The following is a 21,502-nucleotide window of genomic DNA, read 5'->3' on the forward strand; positions in this document are numbered from 1 at the left end:
TCAGCTGCATTTTTAGTGTCAGCTGTGCTCTCGTTTCGGCTCCGAATAAAAATGACTTTGCAGTAGATATTTGGACATTTCACGGTCAGTTAGGATTTGATTAAGTTCCAATTTCGGGTTTTAGAGGACGCGTGAGAACCATCCCCTATTTGGCGAAAAGCTATCAATAATTTATTTTCGAAGCCAATCTGATCATGTAGAATAAACTCCAACTGCCTTTGTTGATTCGTTATTTAATGAGGCCAGCGCAAACAAAAACCGGAATGTTTTAATTTGACATATTTTTATTTGACATTGATTTTTTCGTTAAGGCTTCACAGAGACCCGAAACGGGTTCTATTCGACTATAAAGGGACAAAAGAACGAAAAAAAAAAAAAGGAAAAAAGCACAGAGAAACATGTATTGAATTTGGGAAGTCAAATGGCCTTCTATATAGTTGGGTGTGTATATATACGTATACTGTATACATATACTATATAAGTATATGCGTGTTTCGATCGTATGCAGAAGAGGCAAAAGCCGAAGCGGCACGATGAGTAAATGGAGAAAAGATGTCATCCCCTTCGGATTGGAAATTCAAATCAAGTCAGTTGTTGGTTGAGCAGCAGAAATTGGAATACATTTATTCGGAGGTCGGCGTTGTCATCCGAAATGCTCGAGCCATCATTGGACAACACGACGATGCTTAAAGGAGTTTGCCCGCAGTTGCTCATCCGGATGGTCCTCCCATTCACTCGCATGTCGAATCGTCGAGATCGATTTCTTACATTATCGACATATTTTGATTTTATTTCTTCTTTTCTTCTTCTTCTTTTTTCATTTTACATTTTACATATTACAAAACTTTGGGTCGCATGTAGAAAATGCCAACCTACCCTCCTATTTTGTTATTTGATTTTGTTATTTTTTTTTCTTCTTCGTGCCCCCTGACTGTAATGAAATCCAGTCAGTGGGTCTGATGGTTTTCGACAGATACTAAGTGATTGTTACACAGTGGACGCGGATAAATGGGGCCGACGGGTTCCACCGTGGGTCGGCTGACAAGCCAGCGCGCCCATCGAAGAGGCGGAATACATGAAAAAAAAAAAGAGGGAAAATAGTTGAGAACAAGAAGAAGAAGAAGAAGAAGCAAAAGCAAAAGAAAAAAAAAAAAGAGTAACTTGAAACTTTCAGGGACGGCTGTCACAAATGTTTTTCTTTTTCTTGTTTTGAAACGGAGACGAGGGAAATGTGTAAGAAAGAGAAAACCTACACGACTGAGGCAGAGGCAGTCAAACAAAAGGAAAAGGCAGAAAGAAAAACGAAACGAAAGAAGACTAATGACGGCCACGAATCGAACAAGTGGTCGGAATAGGTCACAAACGAGTTTGTGCAGAGGAGCGGGCCGGATGAACGGTCGCGGCTTGGACGTGGATAAATCGCCGCACGTCCAACCTCGTCTACCGCTGTCTATTACGGAGGGAGGGGGGGGCCAAATGCACATCGGGATCAAACGAAATTCATCAATATATGAACACAGGTAGACATCACGTTATGCTTTAGAACATGTACCTACACACACACGTACACAGAGAGAGAGAGAGAGTAGCATATACTAAACTTAATAAATCTGATTGCATCGATCGATCGGGATACATTCCGAACAAGTCGAGCAGAAAAATATTTAGAATTGGAAACTGTTTTGAAAGAATGAATTCTTCTGCGTCATCGTCGTGGTAGTCTTGGCCGTCGGTTCCTATTGCTCTTGCAATCAATCGATCATCGACAAACATGGTGGGTCCCCCTAAAGTAGATGGTCATGTTCGCCATGCCGACCGCCCGTTTTTTTTTGATTTTGAGGAAAATAAATCAAATCAAATCCGTCTTGTCCTATTCTTATATATGCTAAGAAATGTTTCCCGTTTCGGCTGACACGAAACGGAATATTCAGTATCATTTTTCAAATTTTTTTGGTTGCTGTTTGCTTTGAAAAGGAGGTTTGACATTAAAGAGGAAAGCTCGGCTGCTTTCGAATGCAAACAATGGACGCCCAGCTCTCGTGCACATGTGAGACATCAGCAGAGAACGGGGTAAGAAGATGCACAGCTCGTCGTTGGTGAACTTTTGTTAGTTGTCACGGGCATATAAGAGAGTCCTCCGCCCGTATAGCTTCTTATATACGTAAGTCGTGTAAAAAATGTGTTCTCGGCCTGGCGTGAATCAACGACGCAGCGTCAAACCGCTGCCATTGTAGACGCGCAATATTTTTGTTATTCGTTCAGCAACCTCATCATAGAGGAATAAGCAAGGGCTACAGGAGTCAGTGGCCCCCCCCCTCTTTTTTTTTTTTTTTTTCTTAACAAATTTTGCGGGATGCGCATCTTTTTGACCCACTTTGAATATTAAATTTTTTATTTATTTATTTTTTTTTATTTTATTTATTTTGTTGTTTTCTTATGTGTTTCCTACACATACGGCAAACGATGGTCATAAACCTCGTGCGCCATCTGCATATCTATTCATTCAATTTATTAGGGATTCAGCTGAGAGGTTAAGCTGGCGATAAATCAATCGACCACACGGCCGTTACGGCCTCGTAAACGTATCTAAGTTGTATGCCGTTTTGATCCATCAGCGCACCAATGACGATCATTTCGGACGAATGGTCGAATAAGAATAAACGCAATGCGAATAGCCGGCATTTTTTTTATTTTTAAAGAAAAAGAAAAAGAAAAAGAAAATAGTTGGACGTGCCAGAATTTCCGTGTTGCCGCTTTTACCGCAATGCAAATGTTGGGCGGCGCGAGCGCGCCTCACTGCACATCTTTTATGACTTTCTTTCCCGTGTTATTTTTTTTTTCTTTTCGTTTTCCATATCATTCTTTTTTCGGCTCGCCATTTCTGTGGTCATTACGGCATCGGTGAAACAGGGTCAGCCAACGGTACAACTACTGATTTCCGACAGGTGGGCGCGCGCGCGCGCAATCTTTATTCAACTAGGAGAAAAAAAAAAATAGCGAGAAACAATGACGGACCAACGAAGATAAAGTCAGAACACACACACACACACAGCCAGAATGTCTAAAAGAAATAGAAAAAATCCATGCACGGGTTCAACACTCTCTTCACAGTTTAACACAAGTCATGACTTTTATATTTCGTCAAATATTTTTTTTTTTTAACAACCCTCAACATCATAAAAAAAAGGGGGCAAGAGAAAGAGAGAGAGAGAGGAGAAGAAGAAGAAGAATGAAACAAAGCAGCTAGTCGACCACACGCTGCGAAATGAATTAACCCTCTCGTCCGCATCGCGCTGTGTTCGCTCAGTTGGTCGTTGCGTTTTTTGTTTTTTTTAACGGACACCAGCAACAACCAGCAAACAATAACAATCTAACGTTGGGTTAGCATCATATCCTGAAATCTTTTGTTATTTTTCAAGTTTAAGACTGAAATGCGCTCTCCTTTCGACTGATTTGCGCTAAATGTTCATTTCAAACGGGCATTCAAAAGACGAGAAATTCAATGCCGATGAGAGTTGACAGTTTGTGATCAAGCCTTTGAGGTTGGCATTCGATGCGAGAAGGGAAAAGAAGAACAGAGCTGCAACGGTCGTGAATAAAAAAGGAGAAATTCCATTACGCGGCCAGAAAGAGAAAACACCACGCGCATCCACTTTACACACAAAGTCAATAAAAACAGTGTGACAAATGAGCGGCGCGTCCGACGGTTAGAGGAGCGCCCTCTTCTTATTCATTCCTATTCGTCTTTCTCTTAAAACAGAAAAATATACAAGGGCTTGTCCAAAGTAGGGAAAAAAAAGAAATAAAAAACAAAAAATCAAATAAAAAATCAAAATATAAACGATCCAGGTCAGAAAACAGTCGATAGAGGGGGGTAAGACTTTGGAGAGACGAAGAAGAAGAAGAAGAAGAAAGGCGCACGATCACGATATTGGAAACGCAGCGTGTGTGCACTGACCTCAGCATGAGGCCTCTCACGTCGTCCATTTTTATTTATTTCTATTTTTTTTTTTTAGGAGAAACATTTTACGAGCATTGAATCCATTTCTCTTTTTCTTCCCGTTCCTCCTCGCATTTTCCTTCTTCCTTCCTTCGTCTTCCAGTTCTTTTTGCCTTCTGAGACTTCAAAACTCCACCTTTCGGTATGTGGCTTGAAACAGGGAGACCAAGACGAATACGAAAAATAAGAAAAAAAAAATACTAAAAAATATCAAAGCCGGAAAAGGGACCGCCGCCACCACCACCACCATCACCAGCGGCCACCACCAAACCTCTTGAATAATTCAGAGTCGAGCACGCCATTGAAAGCAAGCCTGAAGAATGAAGAAGAACGACGGCCATGTAGGAAAAGGAAACGAGAAACGACAAGAACAAGACAAAAAGAAAAAGGAAAAACAAAATAAACAAATAAAAGAAATAAAAACTGGAAAAGAAAGCGAAAATTCAAGTTAAATCAACAACAAGCGAGAAATGCCCTTATACGCGTATCCCGATACCTTCGCTCCAGCGACGGCTAGACAGACGCACAGATCTCGAGGATGGACAACATGTACAGGCCTGTTGCAACTTATGGAAGAGACATCTCGTGATCCTCGTCGTCATTCTCGTTGAAAATTCCGAGAAATAGCTGACCTGAAAAAAAACAAAAACGCATTCATTAACGCAATGTCTGGAGAAAGGCATGTAACATTCGCGCCATTACGAGCCTAAATGAATTCAGAGTTATGTACGGCATCAGGGGCGTAGTTTGGCCGATATCTCCATCGAGTGGTAAGTATTGAAGGCACCCAAAGATGGATATCTAGGGCAAAAAAAAAATAAATAAATAAGAAAACCAACCAAAGATGAAGAAGGAAAAAAAAAAAGAAAAAAGGGGCATATCATAATAATAAAGAAGAAAAGCAAAAAAAAAAAAAAAGAAGAAGGAAGAAGAAAAAAACAAAACAATAATCATTCCAGACAGGCGAGTCACGCAAATAACATTCTGACGGCGGATCCGCCCTTTCGTTTCAAGCGGCCCGCTGCTCGGTCATCAACTGAGGCGCAGTCAGCAACGTCATATACGTCGGGAGTGAGGGAGAGAGAGAGAGAAAAAAAAACAAAAGAAAAACAACTTGCGCCACCATAAATCTGCACGGTAATAGGCATGACGAACCGATGAACCACCCATCAGCATTGATTGGTCACGTCCGTCCCGACATATCGTGCCGTGAATCATCCACTATATTTCCCTCTCTCTCTCTTCTCTCTCCTTCTCTCTCTAACAACTGACACAGGCAAATAACTACACGGCCGAAACAAACAAAAAACACACACAAAAACAAAGAAAGAAGCCAACGTCTTTACATACAGATACTTGTGGCGTTAATCAATTGTATGGATGACTCGTTACGCTTTGACGTCGCTCTCTCACGGACGAAGATTTAGATTTCAACTGTACAGACGCATGAGGTGGACAGTTAAAGACTCTCAACACCTTGGATTGGCAAATGTCAACGTCCTGTTACTCGAGTGGCTTTCGTTCCGATGGACACGGCGCAGGTGGAGGGTTGCCCTGTCTCTTAAAACGTCATGGCTGTGCGTATATATACGAACACAGTTGGAAGTAGAGGCGAAGACAAACAAACTCATTTCTGCACGAAAATGTTGGGAGCAAACAAAAGGTGCGCAGTCGAAGAAAGAGGGGGAGGAAAAACAAAAATGGTGGACTATTTCTGTTATTATTATTTGAAATTTCCTTTCATCTGCTTTGCTTGTATTTTCTTTTGTTTCGTTAGTTTTGTATTTTTTGTATTTTTTTTCAGGGGGGTTCTAAAATAAAAAAAAGGGCGGATATGGAAAACAAAAGGATCCCTCTTTCTTTCTCTTTTTTTTTCCTGTGACTTTCCTTATACTGGCGTAAGTATTTATCGTGGCCCAGTGCTTTAATTTCTTTCACGGTGTTTGCTCCCCATGAGAAGGAGAGGCTCGTACCTTTTGTTGTTCTGTGTGTACGAAAACAACGAGTCGGAGACCGACGTGGCGTACACACTAGACTATGAAACGCCAAGTAGGTAGCAACGGAGCGACTATAGGCATTTAGCCGAATTATTTTCCAGGACCGAACAATAGGACCTGGGCTTTTATTTATTTATTTTACTAGTTTTTCTTTTTTCTTTTTTTTTTTTCAGACATAAAAAAAAACAAAAAAAAAAAAACTTCATATTTTTCTGCTTTATATTTCACCTTGGGGGGGAGTGGAATAACAAAGTTTTCCCATCGTCAATCAGTCTGCCGACTTAATTGAATAATCAACCAGACACGCCATCATTTTCCTAGATTTTTGAAGTTTTTAAATTTTTGTTTTATTTCCTTTTTTTTGTGTGTGTTAAATCTTTTGCAACCGTCGTTATTTTCCTTGTCTACACGCCGCGCTGTGAATTGTCTAATGACGAGACACGTTACATCAAAAATGGCCGCGTGCAACGAGCCGGATTTCCCACCGGGTTCTCGACTGTATTTTTTTTTTTTTTTAAAAAAAAAAATTTTTTTTTTTTTTTTTTTTTTTTTTTTTTTTTTTTTTTTTTTTTTTTTTTTTTTTTTTTTTTTTTTTTTTAATTTTTTTTTTTTTTTTTTTTTTTAAATAAAATTTTTTTTTTTTTTTTATATTAAAAATTTTTTTTTTTTTTTTTTTTTTTTTTTTTTTTTTTTAAATTTTTTTTTTTTTTTTTTTTTTTTTAAAAAAAAAAAAAAAATTTTTTTTTTTATTTTTTTTTTTTTTTAAAAAATAAATTTAATTTTTTAAATTTTCCTTTTTTAAACATTTTTTAATATTTTACGTCCGTGCACGAACACAACCCGTCGCAAGTGGCATCTGGTATGAAATTAAGAAGCCAACAAAACAAAAAACAAAACAAAAAAATGATTCAAAATGAACGAAACGATTTAACCAAGTCATCGATTCGTTCCATTGGTAAACGAGGAGGAGTACGCGGCACGTCAGCAAAGTGTTGGGCTTGAAAAACGTGTAATTATTGGCGCGCAGTCTCTTCTTCCTCCCAGCCAAGATATGAACATTGCGAACCGCATACCGTTTGCGCCGCAGTGAATTTCTGAATTACAGACATTTTCCAAACGGAAGAACCGCTCGATTCCGGCATTCCTTTTCCAATTGAAGAAGACATCGAAATGGCGTTTCATAAATGGCATTCCTAAAAGTTTTTTGTTTTTTTTGTTTAATATTTTTAAATATTTTGTTTATTGGATGTTTGCGAAATTTGCCTTTTCATCCCCCACCCCACTCTCTGTCGAAAAAAAAACAAAACAAAACAAAACAAAATTCTTGGTCGTTTATTGTACGTGTTTATTTGTGTGTGTATGTTTGTGTTGGCTCTTACAGCAGATTCTTTTCCTGTTTTCAACACGACTTTTGTTTTGTTTGATGTTTGATGTTCACATTGTAGTTTGGGGCGTTTTCAGATGCGAGAGCCCATTACGCTCGAATGGATTGGATGTTGGTGTGTGTATCTAGTGGAATAGCAGTCAGTCAAGTCAGTCAAGTCAGGTCCAGTCAGCCAAAAGGGAAAATGCTTTTGTTGTATAAAGACGAAGGGGGAGGAGTGAGTTTGCTCTTCGAGAAGAAGAACAGACTGGCAGGACTTCATTTTCAACTCGATCAACTGCAGGGCATTCATGAGCCACTTGGGCTAGAAAGTCATTCATTTCTCTTCTGACATTTTGCATCAATATTGAACAACCATAATAAGCAGAGCGATGAAAGCAGATCAACGGCATTCCATAATAGCCGTTCGCTCGACGCTTTTGCGCTCTGTGCAAAGAAACAGACACGCATCACAAGAGCACAACGATCGATTTCCTATTGGCTCTCCTTTTTTTCCTTCCCCATTTTCTTCGCCACACGTCAGTTATATCTGTCCTTCTTTTATTTCCATTGATTTTTCATACACATAATACAGCCAACCGGGAATGTATGAGGACTAAAGCAAACGTAGTCAAATATTGAATCGAGACAAACAAAGTCAGAGCTAATGAACGGTCGACTCTGCACACACACTCGTAATCAGCTGCAGTGGCGGTGCGGCTTGCCCAAGTCAAACACCAGCTGCATAATGGACGAGAAACTGTTTTTTTTTGTTGTTGTTTTATTTTAAATGGAGGACAAACTTTTGCTCGCAAATATACATAGTCTGCCTTTCCAGGAGCAATCTCGACAAAGTATATTTGACCAATTGTCTTTGTGTGTGTGTGTGTGGGGGGAGAGGAAGGAGAGTTCGGCCGCCTAAACGTTCCGAGTCAAAGAGACGGCAGCTGAGAGAGAACGAGTCCATCCCAGGGTGGGCACCGGAAGGATAGGATATGGGAAGAAGGGGAGGGGGACAGGTCTGGGTGGACTTGTTCATTTCCTCCGACTTTCCCGTCTCGCTCCATCGTACATTGACATGCATTTGTATAGACGAACGGCCCGCTTTCCTTTCTCAATTACAGACCAGACGACTTGTAACGAAACACAACCGGACATGCACCCGGCTACCCTCGGGTGGAACCTTTTTATTTAGTGATTCGTCAGCAGATTCAGACATCGTCGTTTCCTGCTGACTTTCAGAGTAAAGTCCTCTTTTTTTTCGTGCACTTAACGTGCGATTTTCGCCGTTCTCCTTCCGTCTTTTAGCCCATCCGGAGTTGTAGCGATCCGTACACTTTAAACGATACGAGCACATTCACTAATTCACCTAGACATGTGCTATTATAGTTTATTATGAAAAGCAGCTACTGCACTGAAAGCTCCGAATGTCTTGCGTACAATAAGAAATAAAGGCAACATCTAACAGCTACACGGGCCGGTCTTATCAATAGGAAAATGCGCAATTTACATAACTCAATGTTCAGGCTTTATTCATAGTGTGTGTGCTGAAATAAAATCCTACACTAGCAATATTTTTTTTTAGGAAAGATGTAAGCCAAATAAAAAATATCAAAAGAAAAGAAAATAATGGAATGCAAAATGGAAGTCGAAATGGGCTGCCGGAACTTTCGCCTCATTACTAAAAGGCCGAACACATCTGCGTGTGTGTGTGTGCTGTGTTGGGATCTAATCAAATCAGTGTATTGTCATGCTATGCCATCCCACAAGGCGGCTACTACCTATTTTATGAAGGGTGTTGTTCGAAAGAACGAGCCGAGCCATAGGCTCTGCTAACGCTATGTGGTAACGCGAGCGCCGCTTGATCATTAACTCGTTGGGGCTTGTGTTTTCTATTTTTATTGCAGCTATCCGAAGCGGCCATCTATAACATAAATACACATATACCTATTTTCGGGTTTTTTTTTTCGGGATGTATCTATGTGCATATTTGTCGGATGGTATAGAGGAAGAGAGAGACTGCCCGATAACCAGATAATATATCCGAAAAACCAGTTAAAAAGACTCCGACGGTATAAATTACGCACACACCCCGAGTAACACGACGACGATGATACGGGTGCATTTACGATGGACGCCCCGTCCGAACGAGACGCGGGCTGCTGGCTTCGTTATGTATTCATGACCCGAGAGTCTCTCGCTAGGCAGGCGGCGGGTTCAATAACGAACGATCAAAAAATAAAAAATAAAATGCGGCGGTAACCAAAGTCTTAGCAGCCGGCATCACTTTTACATTGTCGATCCATTCAATAATTTAAAAAACAAAATTTTTTCAAGGGAATGAATTACAATGAGAAGACGACGTATTTTTTGCCCCCAATCAAACTATCGTCGTACTGAGCAGATTTGTCGATAGGACGACGGAAAACAATCCAATCAACATTTAAAAAAAACAACAACAAAAATGGTAAGTCAAAAGGATGTATACTGTACATGTTTCTTTGTTTTTTTGCCATAGATATAATACAGCATATAGTCCCGTTGGTTGGTTTATTTACAGCCGCGATTATCACTTTTATGCGACTGTATTTGTAGATGAAATCTACCGTTTAAAAAATTACAAAAAAAACAAAAAAACAGAAATGGCCTGAAGGTTTAACTCGTCCGTTTGCACGCCAAACAAGCTTCAGAATTCGTTCACTACCCGTGTCGGATGCAGTTAGCATGGTTTTCTCGAACAAAAGCTTCGTGATTTTGTTCGTGATAACGCCACGATTCGCATGCATGCTCTGCTATTAGCGATTGTTTTATATATAGATACGACAGCGGACGGTTATATGCAGAGAATTCCTTTCGTGACCCGTTACTTTTGAGCCAAAAGAAAAGCAAATGTAGCCCCTTAATGGGCCAGCGTGTTTAGCTTTAACTCTGGCCCAACGTAACGGCGTCTTCCTTTCTTTTTTGTCCTTCTCTCTTTGGAATTTCACGAAAAAAGACGGTCAAAACATGTTTTCAAATAGAAATGTAACGCCACAAAACCACGTCCTCTTCAAGCTTATCGTTTGTGTATTTAACAAGAGTGGCGAAGAAAAAAAAGAGAAAGGAATACCTTCACGACGGTTAAGCCATCATTCTAAGAAAATAATGCATCACCTTAGAGTGTGTGTAAATATACGTACTACAGAAGCACTTGTTGGTCATCAGTGTTGCAACATTCATTTTTTTTTTTATTATTTAGAATGGTCTCACAGGTCGTTTTCATTTTGGAACGAAGAAAGAACGCCATCGACGCGCTAATGATTGCCTGTTAAAGCGTCCTCATTTTCTACTTTGCAGAGTGAGCTAATGACCGACAGTCCCCGACAGTTGATGGTAGGAATAGACACGAACACCAGGCAGGAAATGAAGGCACACATCTTACATTGTTATTTGATTTCCAGCTGCTTGTCAATATATGCGAACAGGATTTCTATATTTTTTTTTCAACCCCAAATCCCCCTCCCCCCATCTTTTTTTGTTTCTTTAATTTTTAACAAGGTGTACATGGAAATTTCCATTTTTGGCATATTTGCTGTTGGGTCTTTAGGCATTTGATGTCTACCCACAAATACGTGCACCACAACCCAACGGTTGCTTTTTAGAAGACAAGCTAACCATCTTTATGCAAATAATGCTCCACTTTCAGGCCATCATCAAAATTGGGCGGCATTTTTTTTTCTTTCTCCTTCTTTTCTCATTTCTGCGAGGCAGAAACCGTAAAGGCGTATATATTCATCATGAAAATCTCATCTAAATATTACGCACCACCATGCAAATACTTTTCTCTTTAAATGTCTAGCTTTAAGAATGATGATCACCGTCATCAAAGAGCGAAGACTCGCGGTAGCAATCAAACATAAAGCAAACGCAATCAAATAGCGGCAAGCAAATGCTACCCACGAGTAACGAGAAAACGAAACAAAAAAAAAAAAAAGCTGAACACAATGGCGGAAAAGTTGGCTGATTAATGATTAATTTGGCAGCTGTTGCTTCGTGTACAGTCTGTTGACCCCCCCTCTTTCTCTTTATTTCTTGAAGCAAACAAAAAAATAATAATTCGTTCCAAATTGGCAGCTCATTTTGTGATTGTTTCTATAGTGATGCATTAATGTGATGTGGCCATCATCGCTTCACCGTTGCCCATCGTGAATTAAGCGGCCGTCTTGTTATGTTCATATAGTAGGTCAAATTCGTGGCTCACACGGTTTTTTTTTTTTAATATTTTAGGCTCGGGCACAAACATCGACTCGTCTTTGAATATTCATGGCTCTTTGAGCAGGTGAGGGTGAACGACTAGGGTGTAGAGAAAACAGCTGTGCTGGATGTCGGCGATCGCTTTCTCTATATAATGCTCTCATGTATATGATACAGTGTAGGGAAAAGGGGATTTTTAAATCGATGTCGGCGCGACTCTTTGCTGCAACGAAATTCAAATTTTGAATAATTTGAAAACGTGAACAGCCCCTACCCCTTCGGTTCGATAGCAAGAGGTGGGGCTACGTGATAAGCAATAAGAAATCTATCGTCGTTAAACGACGATGCAATACGAGAGAGGATGTACATCAAATGGGCATTTTAATCAGCTTTTTATCACAGGCAACAGGTGTCCATCAGCCAACGGTTTTCACGCTCATTTTTTTCTTTCTTTCTTTTTATTAATCTTTGTTTTTTTTTGTTTTGTTTTGTTGTCGACTTGATGGGGGGGATTTCAACAACAGCCACACAACGACTGGGACGTGTCAAACGCCGAGCGCAACGGACCGCGACGTGAGGTTTCATGCCGCCCGTCGACGACGACTCGACATGAAGTCGTTTGAGGATTTCTCTCGTTGTGCAGCTCTAACCTCTTCAGTTTTCTTTTCGTCGGCTGTGAAGAAGCTCAATTGCCACGTCTTTCTGTAATGACATACCAACACCTTCTACATTCATTTTTGTTTCCCCTTAGTCTTTTGTCAAGGTTTTCCCTTTTTTTTTTTTTCCAGAATTGTGATTACATTTTCCTTCCCTCTGCCACCTCTTTTCAACATTTTGTATGCATACAATTTCGGGATTCACTCGTTTCACATTGCACAAGAGGTAGCAACGCATAAGTTATCGTGCACGCACTCTAAGCTCAAAGAGAGGCAGCCGTGTTCACGGTAGACTATTGTTCGTTTATTCGTCGTGGAAAAGTAGAATACAAGAGATGGGAGGGGATTATAACAACTTCACGTGAATTTGAGCTTCTATTTTTCTTCTTTGTGTTGTACCAAACAAAAAACCCCCCAAAAAAAAAAAAACAAGGGAGTTTGACTGCAGGTTGACAGGAATAAACGAGACCAACATTACTGCTCGCTCGGGGTTTCATCGTCGGCTAAGCACGACAAACAAAAGTGGTCACAAAACTCCCGTTTGGCCACAATTGCCTTTTCCAGTTGAAGGAAAAACGATGGCCAGCATAATTTCCCGCTAGACTTCACAAAGCAAAGGGCTGCCGATTCAGCATGGCGATCCGCTACTTTCGTGTTTGCTCTTTCAACTCTTTGGTCGGACGGAAAATTCAATCCCAGTTTGCATAGCAAACTCGATTATAGGTCCCGTTTTTCTTGTTTGTCGGATTGCCGATGTGCGACGATACCCTTTGGTTTGTTACGCGCCGCGATGGAATACTTAAACCATGAACCAGCGACTTTGCAATGACGGATGCAAATTCTGCATCTTTTGGCGATGTTCGTGCTTTACCAAACGACCAAGTTGCCACGTCGGCACGTCCCAGCCAATACGTTCAATTCCGATTCAGGTTGTTGGCATGGCAAGCAAAACTCTGACGCACGTGGCAGCCGGACAAACGTCGAAGAGAATGTATATTTGGCTCAAAAAGAATCATGGAAAACCGTGGCAAATGCAACAACGGTCAGTGAAAATATGGAAAGCGAAAAATTGCAAATTGGCAGCCGGTTAGAAATTACATCACATATTTCAACGGAACACCGCAAAGTGAGTCAAATGAAGAACGAAAAAAAAAAAAAAAAAAGGGGGTCAACAATTAAAAGTACATATTGGCAATGAAACTTAAGCATTGGATGACTCGTCGATGGAACGACGTGATTCGAGTCTGACACGATGTTGCTGGCGAATATTGGAAGTCGTGCAACTCGAATTGGAATCCATCGACGGCGAATGCGACAAACGGCTAGTGGTTGAAGAGAGAAATTTCGTGCGAGGTGCTGGAACAGGCGGCATCGTAGACGACGCCAGAGAAGACCGAGTCGACGTCACGTGCATTTCGACGTTTTTCTCCGACAGGCTGTACGTGCCGGGTTCAAAAACGGGTGGATACTCCAGCTCGCCAGTAGATTGGATCAATGGAGGCGCTGGAGCCGGAGAAGCTTCTTTGGGTGTCAGCGTGTATGGAAAACGCGTAGTCGAAGAACTGTGGCGCAAAGAGCCTCCAGTCAAAGGTCCTGGACTCGGTGGTAGACCGAAAGGTGAATCGGGTCCCACAGGCGTCCGGCGTTGCTTGCCTATCATCGACACGCCCATGGCAGGCTTCAGCGACGGAGTTTTAGGCGTGCCTGGACAACTACCGTTACCATCATCGTACGGGGATACCACGACGATGCCACAGCTGCTGGAAACCGACGGGCTTTGCACGGGGCTGATCAGCGGAGGCGGCCGTTGATGCGAACGATGATGAATGACAGACGCCGGTGAGAAACGAGGAGAAAACTCACTCGAAAGTGATGAATTGAAGCTCGATTGGGATTCGTCTGCTTCTGGTCGATCATCCAAAGTAAGGACAGCCTCTTCGGGAACGAAGGGATGCAAATGCGACTCGCCCGTCTCCAACAGTTTCTTACGTTTCTCTCGCGAATTGCCGAAGATCGCACGATGGAGGCGAGGTGAACCTAAGAGCGTCTTCTGTGAACGAGGAGAAGGCGTCGTTGAGAACGACGGTGCTTCGAGCATCTTTGATTTGGCTGGAATGGAAGGTGATGGCGTCGTTTTGCGACCAAATTTCGGCGAAACCAACATTTTAAAGAATTGTTTGGCATCTGCGGCAGCCCCGGTCATTTTCGGAGTTTCCGGATCCGGCACAGTTGTGATGTCCAAATTCATTTCAAAGGCAGTTCTCATTTTTGCATCGTCTTTGGGACTAAGCGGAAAGTTCATCGGTTGATAACAGGCGGCGCTTTTCAATCTAGTACTCGAATTCTGTTTGTTGAAATGATCCGATTAAGTTTAAAATAATAATTTGAATTAAGAAACTATGTACATTATTTTTTTTTAAATAAATGAATAAAATAAATAGCATTTCTTACTTTTGGACGATCGGGACTAGAGCCATGCCTCCCTGGACTTGAAGCCATGCCACTGCGTAAGGAATTGATCCATAACTGATCAGGTGGTCCTTGGCGATAGCTCTTTCTATACACACATGCAGAAACGACAAGTACAAATGGAAAAAAAAAAAAAAAACCCAAAGAGATTTAATAAGTTTCGAGAAATTCTATTGAGTTAATGTGCTAAAAATAGAGTGAATGTTCATTAACGGAAACGCGGATATATAGTATTCAGCTTCCGCTATGGGCACTAACAATGGCGTATCAAGAGTGTCGTCGCACAATTTTCTGGATGTTCCACGCTGTGCTCTCCATTCGGCCTAACGAGAAGTGAGCTTCAAAAGAAATACCCGCTTAGTGAGCCAACTATAACGATGGCTCTCGTTAGTCGCAGTGAAAGGAGGCGAGATCAGCACATTGTACTTGACAGACTTGATTTCTTTGTGTGAGCGGCTGCAAAAAAGAACTATTCCCGACAAAAGCGGCAATTAAGATTTAAATGCGACGTAAAAGGACAGAAATCGCCATCAAATTAATTTACAATCAGCCATCGAATAGAATGCAACCATTGAAATTCAAAAGCCCGTTCTAGATGCGAATTAAAGAATATTGCCCTTTACTTAACAAAATAGATAAATAAATAAATAAATCAAGTCCATACCCAGACGGATCCACATTGTTGAAATCGAATACCCCTCGACTGGGCGAAGCCGGTGAGAGGGAAGCACTAGGCGAAGGTAACTTCGAAAGACTGCTGCTGACTCCACTAGATTTAACGGCGGAACCGCAATCGGTGCTGGAACGCCTCGAAGAGCTCACACTGGATCGACGACCAACGGATTCCGCCTTCTTGGGACTCGAGCTAGTCGAACTTACACGGTTGCCGCTACGGAAGTAATCGCTGGCATTGCTGGCATTTCGTGGTTTGATTTTGGCATAGCCGGATTCTAAACTGCCATAGATGTCGATATCGCCATAGTTGGAGCGGTTCCATGAGCCGCTGTTAGCTCGGCGTTGGGCACCGTCAATGGTGGGCACATCAGTTGGAGGTTCAGATCCGGGTCTGACTGTCGTTCGTGCACTGTTCGGTTTCGGAGCCAACTGAGGTTTAACGGGCGATTTCGGTGATTTGCTATCGGCAATTTCGATACTGTGCGGTCGACTGGAACGACGTGAAAAAGCTGTGATTGAGCTAGGCCGTTCTTTCAATTCCTGCGATTCCATCAGTGATGCTTCGGAGATGACACTTTGATTCGTCAGTTGCAAAGTAGGTGTGCTGGGCAATTTGGACGTGCTAATGCTTTTGCGGAAGGCATTGATTGCATCAGAAGGATTAGTGCGCGGAGCGGCACGTTCTGCCGAATGACGGCTGACATGTGGATGCTTTGCTTGAGCCGGCGATGAAAAATCAAAAGACGATTCATTCAATTCCGCGTGATCTTTCATGACGTGTGGCGATGGAAGCGGCTTGAATGGCGAAGCCGGTTTCGATTCGTTTGGCGGACGCGGTGGAGGTTTGGATCCATCCATCCAGCAAGGGGAAGGTGGTAGTGCAGTTGGGGGAGCTGTGGCCGTTGGCGACGGTGACGGACTTGGTTTACGATAGCTGCGGAATTGCGGTGTCGGTACAGGTTGTTTTTCGGGAGCCACACGTAGGAAACGCAAATATTTTCGGTCTAAACTGGCAGCCATCGGACTCCGGCTGTTGGCTTTGGAAGCAGACGACGAACTTTTCTCCTCTGTCGAATAGGGATTTTCAGGGCTCTTTTTTATTCGACCTAGTGTTACTGCTCCTTCGAATGGGGTTGTTTTGTGCGAATTGGAAGGGGGCAACGCTGGTGGGACTTTCCCTTTCCTTCGTCCTAGTGTAGCCGAATAGACCACTCTTATGGTTCTCTGCTTCGTCAAGGGATTCGTCTTCCGTTTCACTGTAATAAGCTCCTAAATAGTGAACCGAAAATAAATGGTAAGGCTCCTTTGAAAAGCGATACACAAACTGGAGGAGCAAACCTTTGGTGATAAACGAGGGGTCCTTGTGTATATTCGAACCCTCACCAGTGTTCCCATAGGGCGCTGTAGCTGACTGCTTTACCGTGTTCAGCCATTTGTTCAATTCATCCTTAGTCTCACAAGCAAAGTAAAACATGGTGCCTGCATATTTGATAATGTTACATTGTTCAGAAGGTCGGATGCTTTTTAAATCTCATTACCCGGATTGAAAACTCTAAAGGCGAACTTCTTCGATTTGACTTCGGTGGCGACAGACGAACTAAACCCAGGTAAGCATATCAGGCTTTCCGCTTTCTGATCCTTAACAATTGAGGGGGGAAAGTTTTAGAAATGTTAAGCTTAAACTTGAGCAGAAAATGTCGCATTTACCTCGGGATCGCGGTAACCATAAAGGGTATGTCGCTTCAGGACGAAGAAACGGCGTGTCCATCGCGGCCCGGTAAAAAAACCACGTGTCTGACGACGTCGGAACAGCCATCCTTGACAATCGCCTTCTCCTAATTCGCGACATGGAACACGGCGATGTCGTAGACCGTCACTTGTTGATCTCTCATTATCGGATTGTTGCTGCTGTTGTTGCTGTCTTAGTTGTTGCTGTTGTTGGTAGTTTGCGGGGCGCTGACTAAGATGCTGGTATTGGGTGCGACTGGCAGAATTAATTGCACCGTAATGACTACTGTTGTGACTGCTCGTTTTAACTGGAGGAAGGGCCACGTGAACTTCTTCGTCATGGCGAGCGTAGGTTACCAAAAGGGAGGGAGCGATCCGCGGAACAGTGCTACCCGGAACGGGATCGAAATTGGAGTCCAGACGGGTTACTCGAGTCAAGGCAGGCAGCGCTACTTTTTCAAGCGACGCATAGAAACACAACGTGTCGCATCCGCACGCAACGTGAAGCCAATGATTGGACAACGATAACAGGAAGAACAAGAAAGAAAAAAAAATAAATAAATTAAGAAGAGTTAGTTGAAACAGACTGGGGGGTCATTTAAGGTCACATATAATTAGATATTTGTACCTCGATCTTCATCGGCGGGATGGCGAGGCCATAGTCCGCGATGGATCAGATCGCGGATTTCATGCGGACGCAAACCCAAATGCGACAGTTCACGCGATGCTGGATTTGACAAGACAAAACTCGGTATCGGTTACGGTGGACAACATTCAACGAATACGGGGAAAACGATAAGCCACAAAGAATGGGAAGGATCAAAGCCCATTGCAAAATAATCAAGCACGTCCAAATTGACCATCCATTCCTAATAAACAAATTGAGACAAAACAAAAATTGACAAATTATTTACCTGCGCTCGCCTCTGGACCCGATCTGTCATCAAGTGCCGGAATAGGGCCATAGGAGGGAATGATATGCGAATTATGACAAGTGGATTCTGTGTGCGGAAGGAATGGAACCGGCGTTAATGCATTAACCAAAGCCGGGTCAGCGATTGTGTCTTCTTCCGGGGGAGGCCGAACTTTGTTTCGGGGAGGCAGGGCTGGTTTAGGTGACAGTGGCGGGGCATCTTTTCCGACGCCAACAAGAGCAAAATTAAAATTTAATTAAAAAATAATAAATAATAAAAAAACAGATTGGGAAAAAAAAAAAAATACTTGGGCACATGGAACTTACTGGAAATGGAAATTGGACAAGGGCTGTGGTTTAAATTTTCTTTAACAGGATTGGGCGCTTCTTCTTCCACTCGGCTTTGTTTGCGTAAGCGGATATCGCGTAGTTTCTCCTCAAATGAACTCATGTCGCCCGACACCAATTCGTAAGTTGGAGTGCTTTGACTCTTATCCAGCCGTGGTCGATCCTGGGACACTTTTCGTGAAGGCGATCGAATTTCTACGTCACTTTCGTCAATTTGTTTGTTGTCTTTTGGCGATTGGTTGAACTCTGTGCATAATTCACTTGGTTCCTCACAGATTTTTCCGGCCATTAACGCCGACGGAATAGCGTGGACCTTCTCCTTTTCTCGCAACAGCAGCAACCCTGCTTTATCGGGCGCAGAGGTGTCTGACTGGTTGACACTTGAATCTTTCTTGTGCGGTACACGTGGTTGACCATCGTAGTGGCCAACACTACTATGCGGCCGTTGTTCAGGCTGCTGTTGTTGCTCGAGGAGAAAGTCGAATAACTCTGGTGTTTTACTTTGCTGGCCTTCTTTCAATTGCTTCCAGAACTGAAAAAGAAAAATAACAGGTATAATAAATGAAAGTTACGAACAAAGAAAACGAGCAATGATATACAATAAAGAACGCAACAAGATTTAACGAAAATGGAAAGAATCCGGGTTTTTACCATCTTTATTCCTGCTGATGTTAGGGAAGCAGTTGGGGAAAAACATAAAAGTTATTGGTAAAGACTAACAGAAGATGAAAAGATGAGATGACAGGTTTAAATGAGTTTACCTGTTCAATATTGAGAGTTGGACGAGACGATGTAGGACTTGCACCAGTCACTGTCGCCCTTCTTTGGATACTCAATCTGTTTTTCGGCAAAATTAGTCGAACACTTGCTGGGGAAGCGGCCACGCATCCTGCTACATCCGAGCCTGTAGCAGCCGCAACGGCTGCAGCGGCGGCTGCCGCAGCGATGGGGTCGTGATTGTCTGGCAAGAAGCTGTCATCATCAGTATCGTCACTCTCCACCTCCGAAGGCAGTTCAGCTGCCATTACCTCAGCCATTCTGTTCAAGAAGAAAAGGCTCAAGTAAAATAAACCACAAAAATGCAAAGGGGATAATACAGCCCAAAACAAAAACGGCAAAAAGGCAAATGTGCTTACACTGGAGGCGCAATGTGTACAACTGGAACCGTGCTCATAGTAATCGAATCAATGGCTTTGGAAGACGACGTGAGCTCCGGCTTCGTTTGACTCTCACCACCCAAGTGCCACCGAAAGTGGTACGACTCGCGCTTCTTACTTGGCAGACGATAAGGTTTCACGTAGATTTGACCAAAATTGTTCGAATGACGTGGCCGCTTTTTTAGAGTCAGGATCACCTTAGTTGGGTTTTCTAACATTGCGGCTTTCAGCTTTTTCTGCTGCCAACCGACAACCGTTTGATAGTTAACCTGTACTACTTCGTCACCTTCTTCTATTTTCCCGCACTGGTGGGCTGGACTCTGGAACTTTACGCCTCCAATGACATGGACGCCTTTATACGATGTCTGAATAAGCATGCCCTACAGTCATAAGACGTTTCATGTAAGAACACTTGTTACATCAGTGGAATACGCGGAGACTCACTTGTAACCAAAGATCAGTTCCATCATAGCTACTAGAAATAGAATGGGAACTAATAAGCACGACATCTTCCTCGGGTTTCTTTTTTACAGTCGCAACATCAAGGGAGGCTGGCTGTAATACCAACGGATCCAGAAACTCACATATTATTCTATCAGTAATCGTGATTAAAGAGAGGCAGCCTTCTCTAATAACCTGATAATCAAAAGGGGTGGCTAACAAGTCATTCACATAATTATTTTACAACAATATTTTTTCTTTACCTGAACTGGGTGTTCAGCAAACAAATCTCTTTGTGCATTAGTGGCAAGCTCAAGACATATTTTAAGCAATTTGCTTTTGACTTCTAAATATGGTTCATGACCATCAAAGGGTGCTCTACATAAAATAAAATAAGTAAATAATTAAATTATCAAGTAGATAAAACAAGAACATGCTCACCTATCAAGCCAAGATAGAAGATCTTTAACTCTATCAATGATATCTGCAACTGCTGCCAAAGTTGCAGTAGTCACTTGTTCAGCTTTGCCATTGTTATAGGAATGACATGTACTTAGCAGCTCATTAAAGAGGCTTCTTGCTTTACAGCCTAACTGCATAGCTAGATATTGAAGATTTTCACGATCCAAATTGTAATGCTAACAAAAATAACAAAAATTTAAAATCTTTGCAACTGGTTATTTTCAAAGATTTCCTTTTTTTACAAAATCTCTTAATAAATCAACTGCTCCCATGAAAATTTCTTGGTGGCCAAGTTTATCTATGTGAAACACAGGCAAATCTTCAACTGTAGTTGAGAGGAGTCTATGGCCATTTATTTCTTGTTCAAGCATGTGTTGCATATAGGGAAGAAGAGTATCATCCAAGCCTGTAAAATTTGTAGTTTGATTTCATGCTGGCCAGATTTTTTTTTGGTAAGTATCATACCCCGCATCCAGTCTACAACCTGTTCCGGGCTCCACTCAGCAACTATTTTCAAAAGGAGTCATGAAATAATGTAAGACACGGAAGACAACATTACTCCTACCGTTTACGTAGTAGGCTGTCATTTTTAGCTGAGTTAGTACTTTCAATAGAGGGGAAATTGAAATAAACATAAAGTTCACTTGAATATCAGTATCGCTAAGGAGGTGTTTTGCCTAAGCTTGGGTCCGAATTGGTTTGCAACGACACATTTTACGATGGACGTATGAAAGGCTTGCCCTAAGAAACAACCATTAAAAAATAGAGATTTGCACTGAAGTCTCCTAATATTTACTACGAAGCTTTTTTAGCTTCGTATCGTATCTTGCAGACTAAAGCTGCAATGAGTCAGTTCTATTTTCGCTTTTGCTCACCCCATAGAAATGGCGCTGTTCATTGAAAATATTCATAAACAACAAGTCTAGACTAGCGTCACGTTTGTGGCGAAAGTGGTTGATTTTCCCTAGCGGTTGATCAAGAAAAGCTTCTTTCTTGGACTACAAGAAGACTAGCGAACACTAACAGTTCCAAAAGAAATCGAGGGAAGTAAAAGCTTCAT

General features: G+C 42.1%; 1 protein-coding gene and 1 long non-coding RNA gene across 7 annotated transcripts; both read right to left on the minus strand.

Moving 5' to 3' along the window:
• Nucleotides 1–2,678: 2,678 nt before the first annotated feature.
• On the minus strand, nucleotides 2,679–5,582 carry LOC116927809. Its single transcript, XR_006649221.1, has 4 exons — nucleotides 5,351–5,582; nucleotides 4,703–4,801; nucleotides 4,497–4,632; nucleotides 2,679–2,976 (listed from the first exon to the last, which is right to left on the minus strand). It is a non-coding gene; the product is annotated as an uncharacterized LOC116927809 (long non-coding RNA).
• Nucleotides 5,583–13,225: 7,643 nt separating this feature from the next.
• Nucleotides 13,226–21,370, minus strand: LOC116927700 (uncharacterized protein DKFZp434B061). 6 transcript variants are annotated; one of them, XM_032934731.2, is made up of 15 exons: nucleotides 21,008–21,370; nucleotides 20,908–20,949; nucleotides 20,685–20,848; nucleotides 20,422–20,618; nucleotides 20,244–20,358; nucleotides 19,984–20,175; nucleotides 19,519–19,919; nucleotides 19,144–19,420; nucleotides 18,362–18,914; nucleotides 18,036–18,254; nucleotides 17,750–17,848; nucleotides 17,101–17,573; nucleotides 16,932–17,031; nucleotides 16,732–16,872; nucleotides 16,330–16,662 (listed from the first exon to the last, which is right to left on the minus strand). In XM_032934731.2, the coding sequence occupies exons 1-15, from the start codon at nucleotides 21,075–21,077 to the stop codon at nucleotides 16,478–16,480; spliced, it is 3,228 nt and encodes a 1,075-aa protein (XP_032790622.2). In that variant the 5' UTR covers nucleotides 21,078–21,370; the 3' UTR covers nucleotides 16,330–16,477. The 6 variants fall into 6 exon arrangements, with proteins under 6 accessions (XP_045033256.1, XP_032790622.2, XP_032790621.2 ...); XM_032934730.2 differs by having other exon boundaries at nucleotides 17,101–17,570; nucleotides 18,036–18,266; XM_032934729.2 differs by having other exon boundaries at nucleotides 18,036–18,266.
• Nucleotides 21,371–21,502: the final 132 nt, after the last annotated feature.

Source organism: Daphnia magna, linkage group LG7 (genome assembly GCF_020631705.1).
Source record: "Daphnia magna isolate NIES linkage group LG7, ASM2063170v1.1, whole genome shotgun sequence".
In the NCBI taxonomy this organism is placed as follows: domain Eukaryota; kingdom Metazoa; phylum Arthropoda; class Branchiopoda; order Diplostraca; family Daphniidae; genus Daphnia; species Daphnia magna.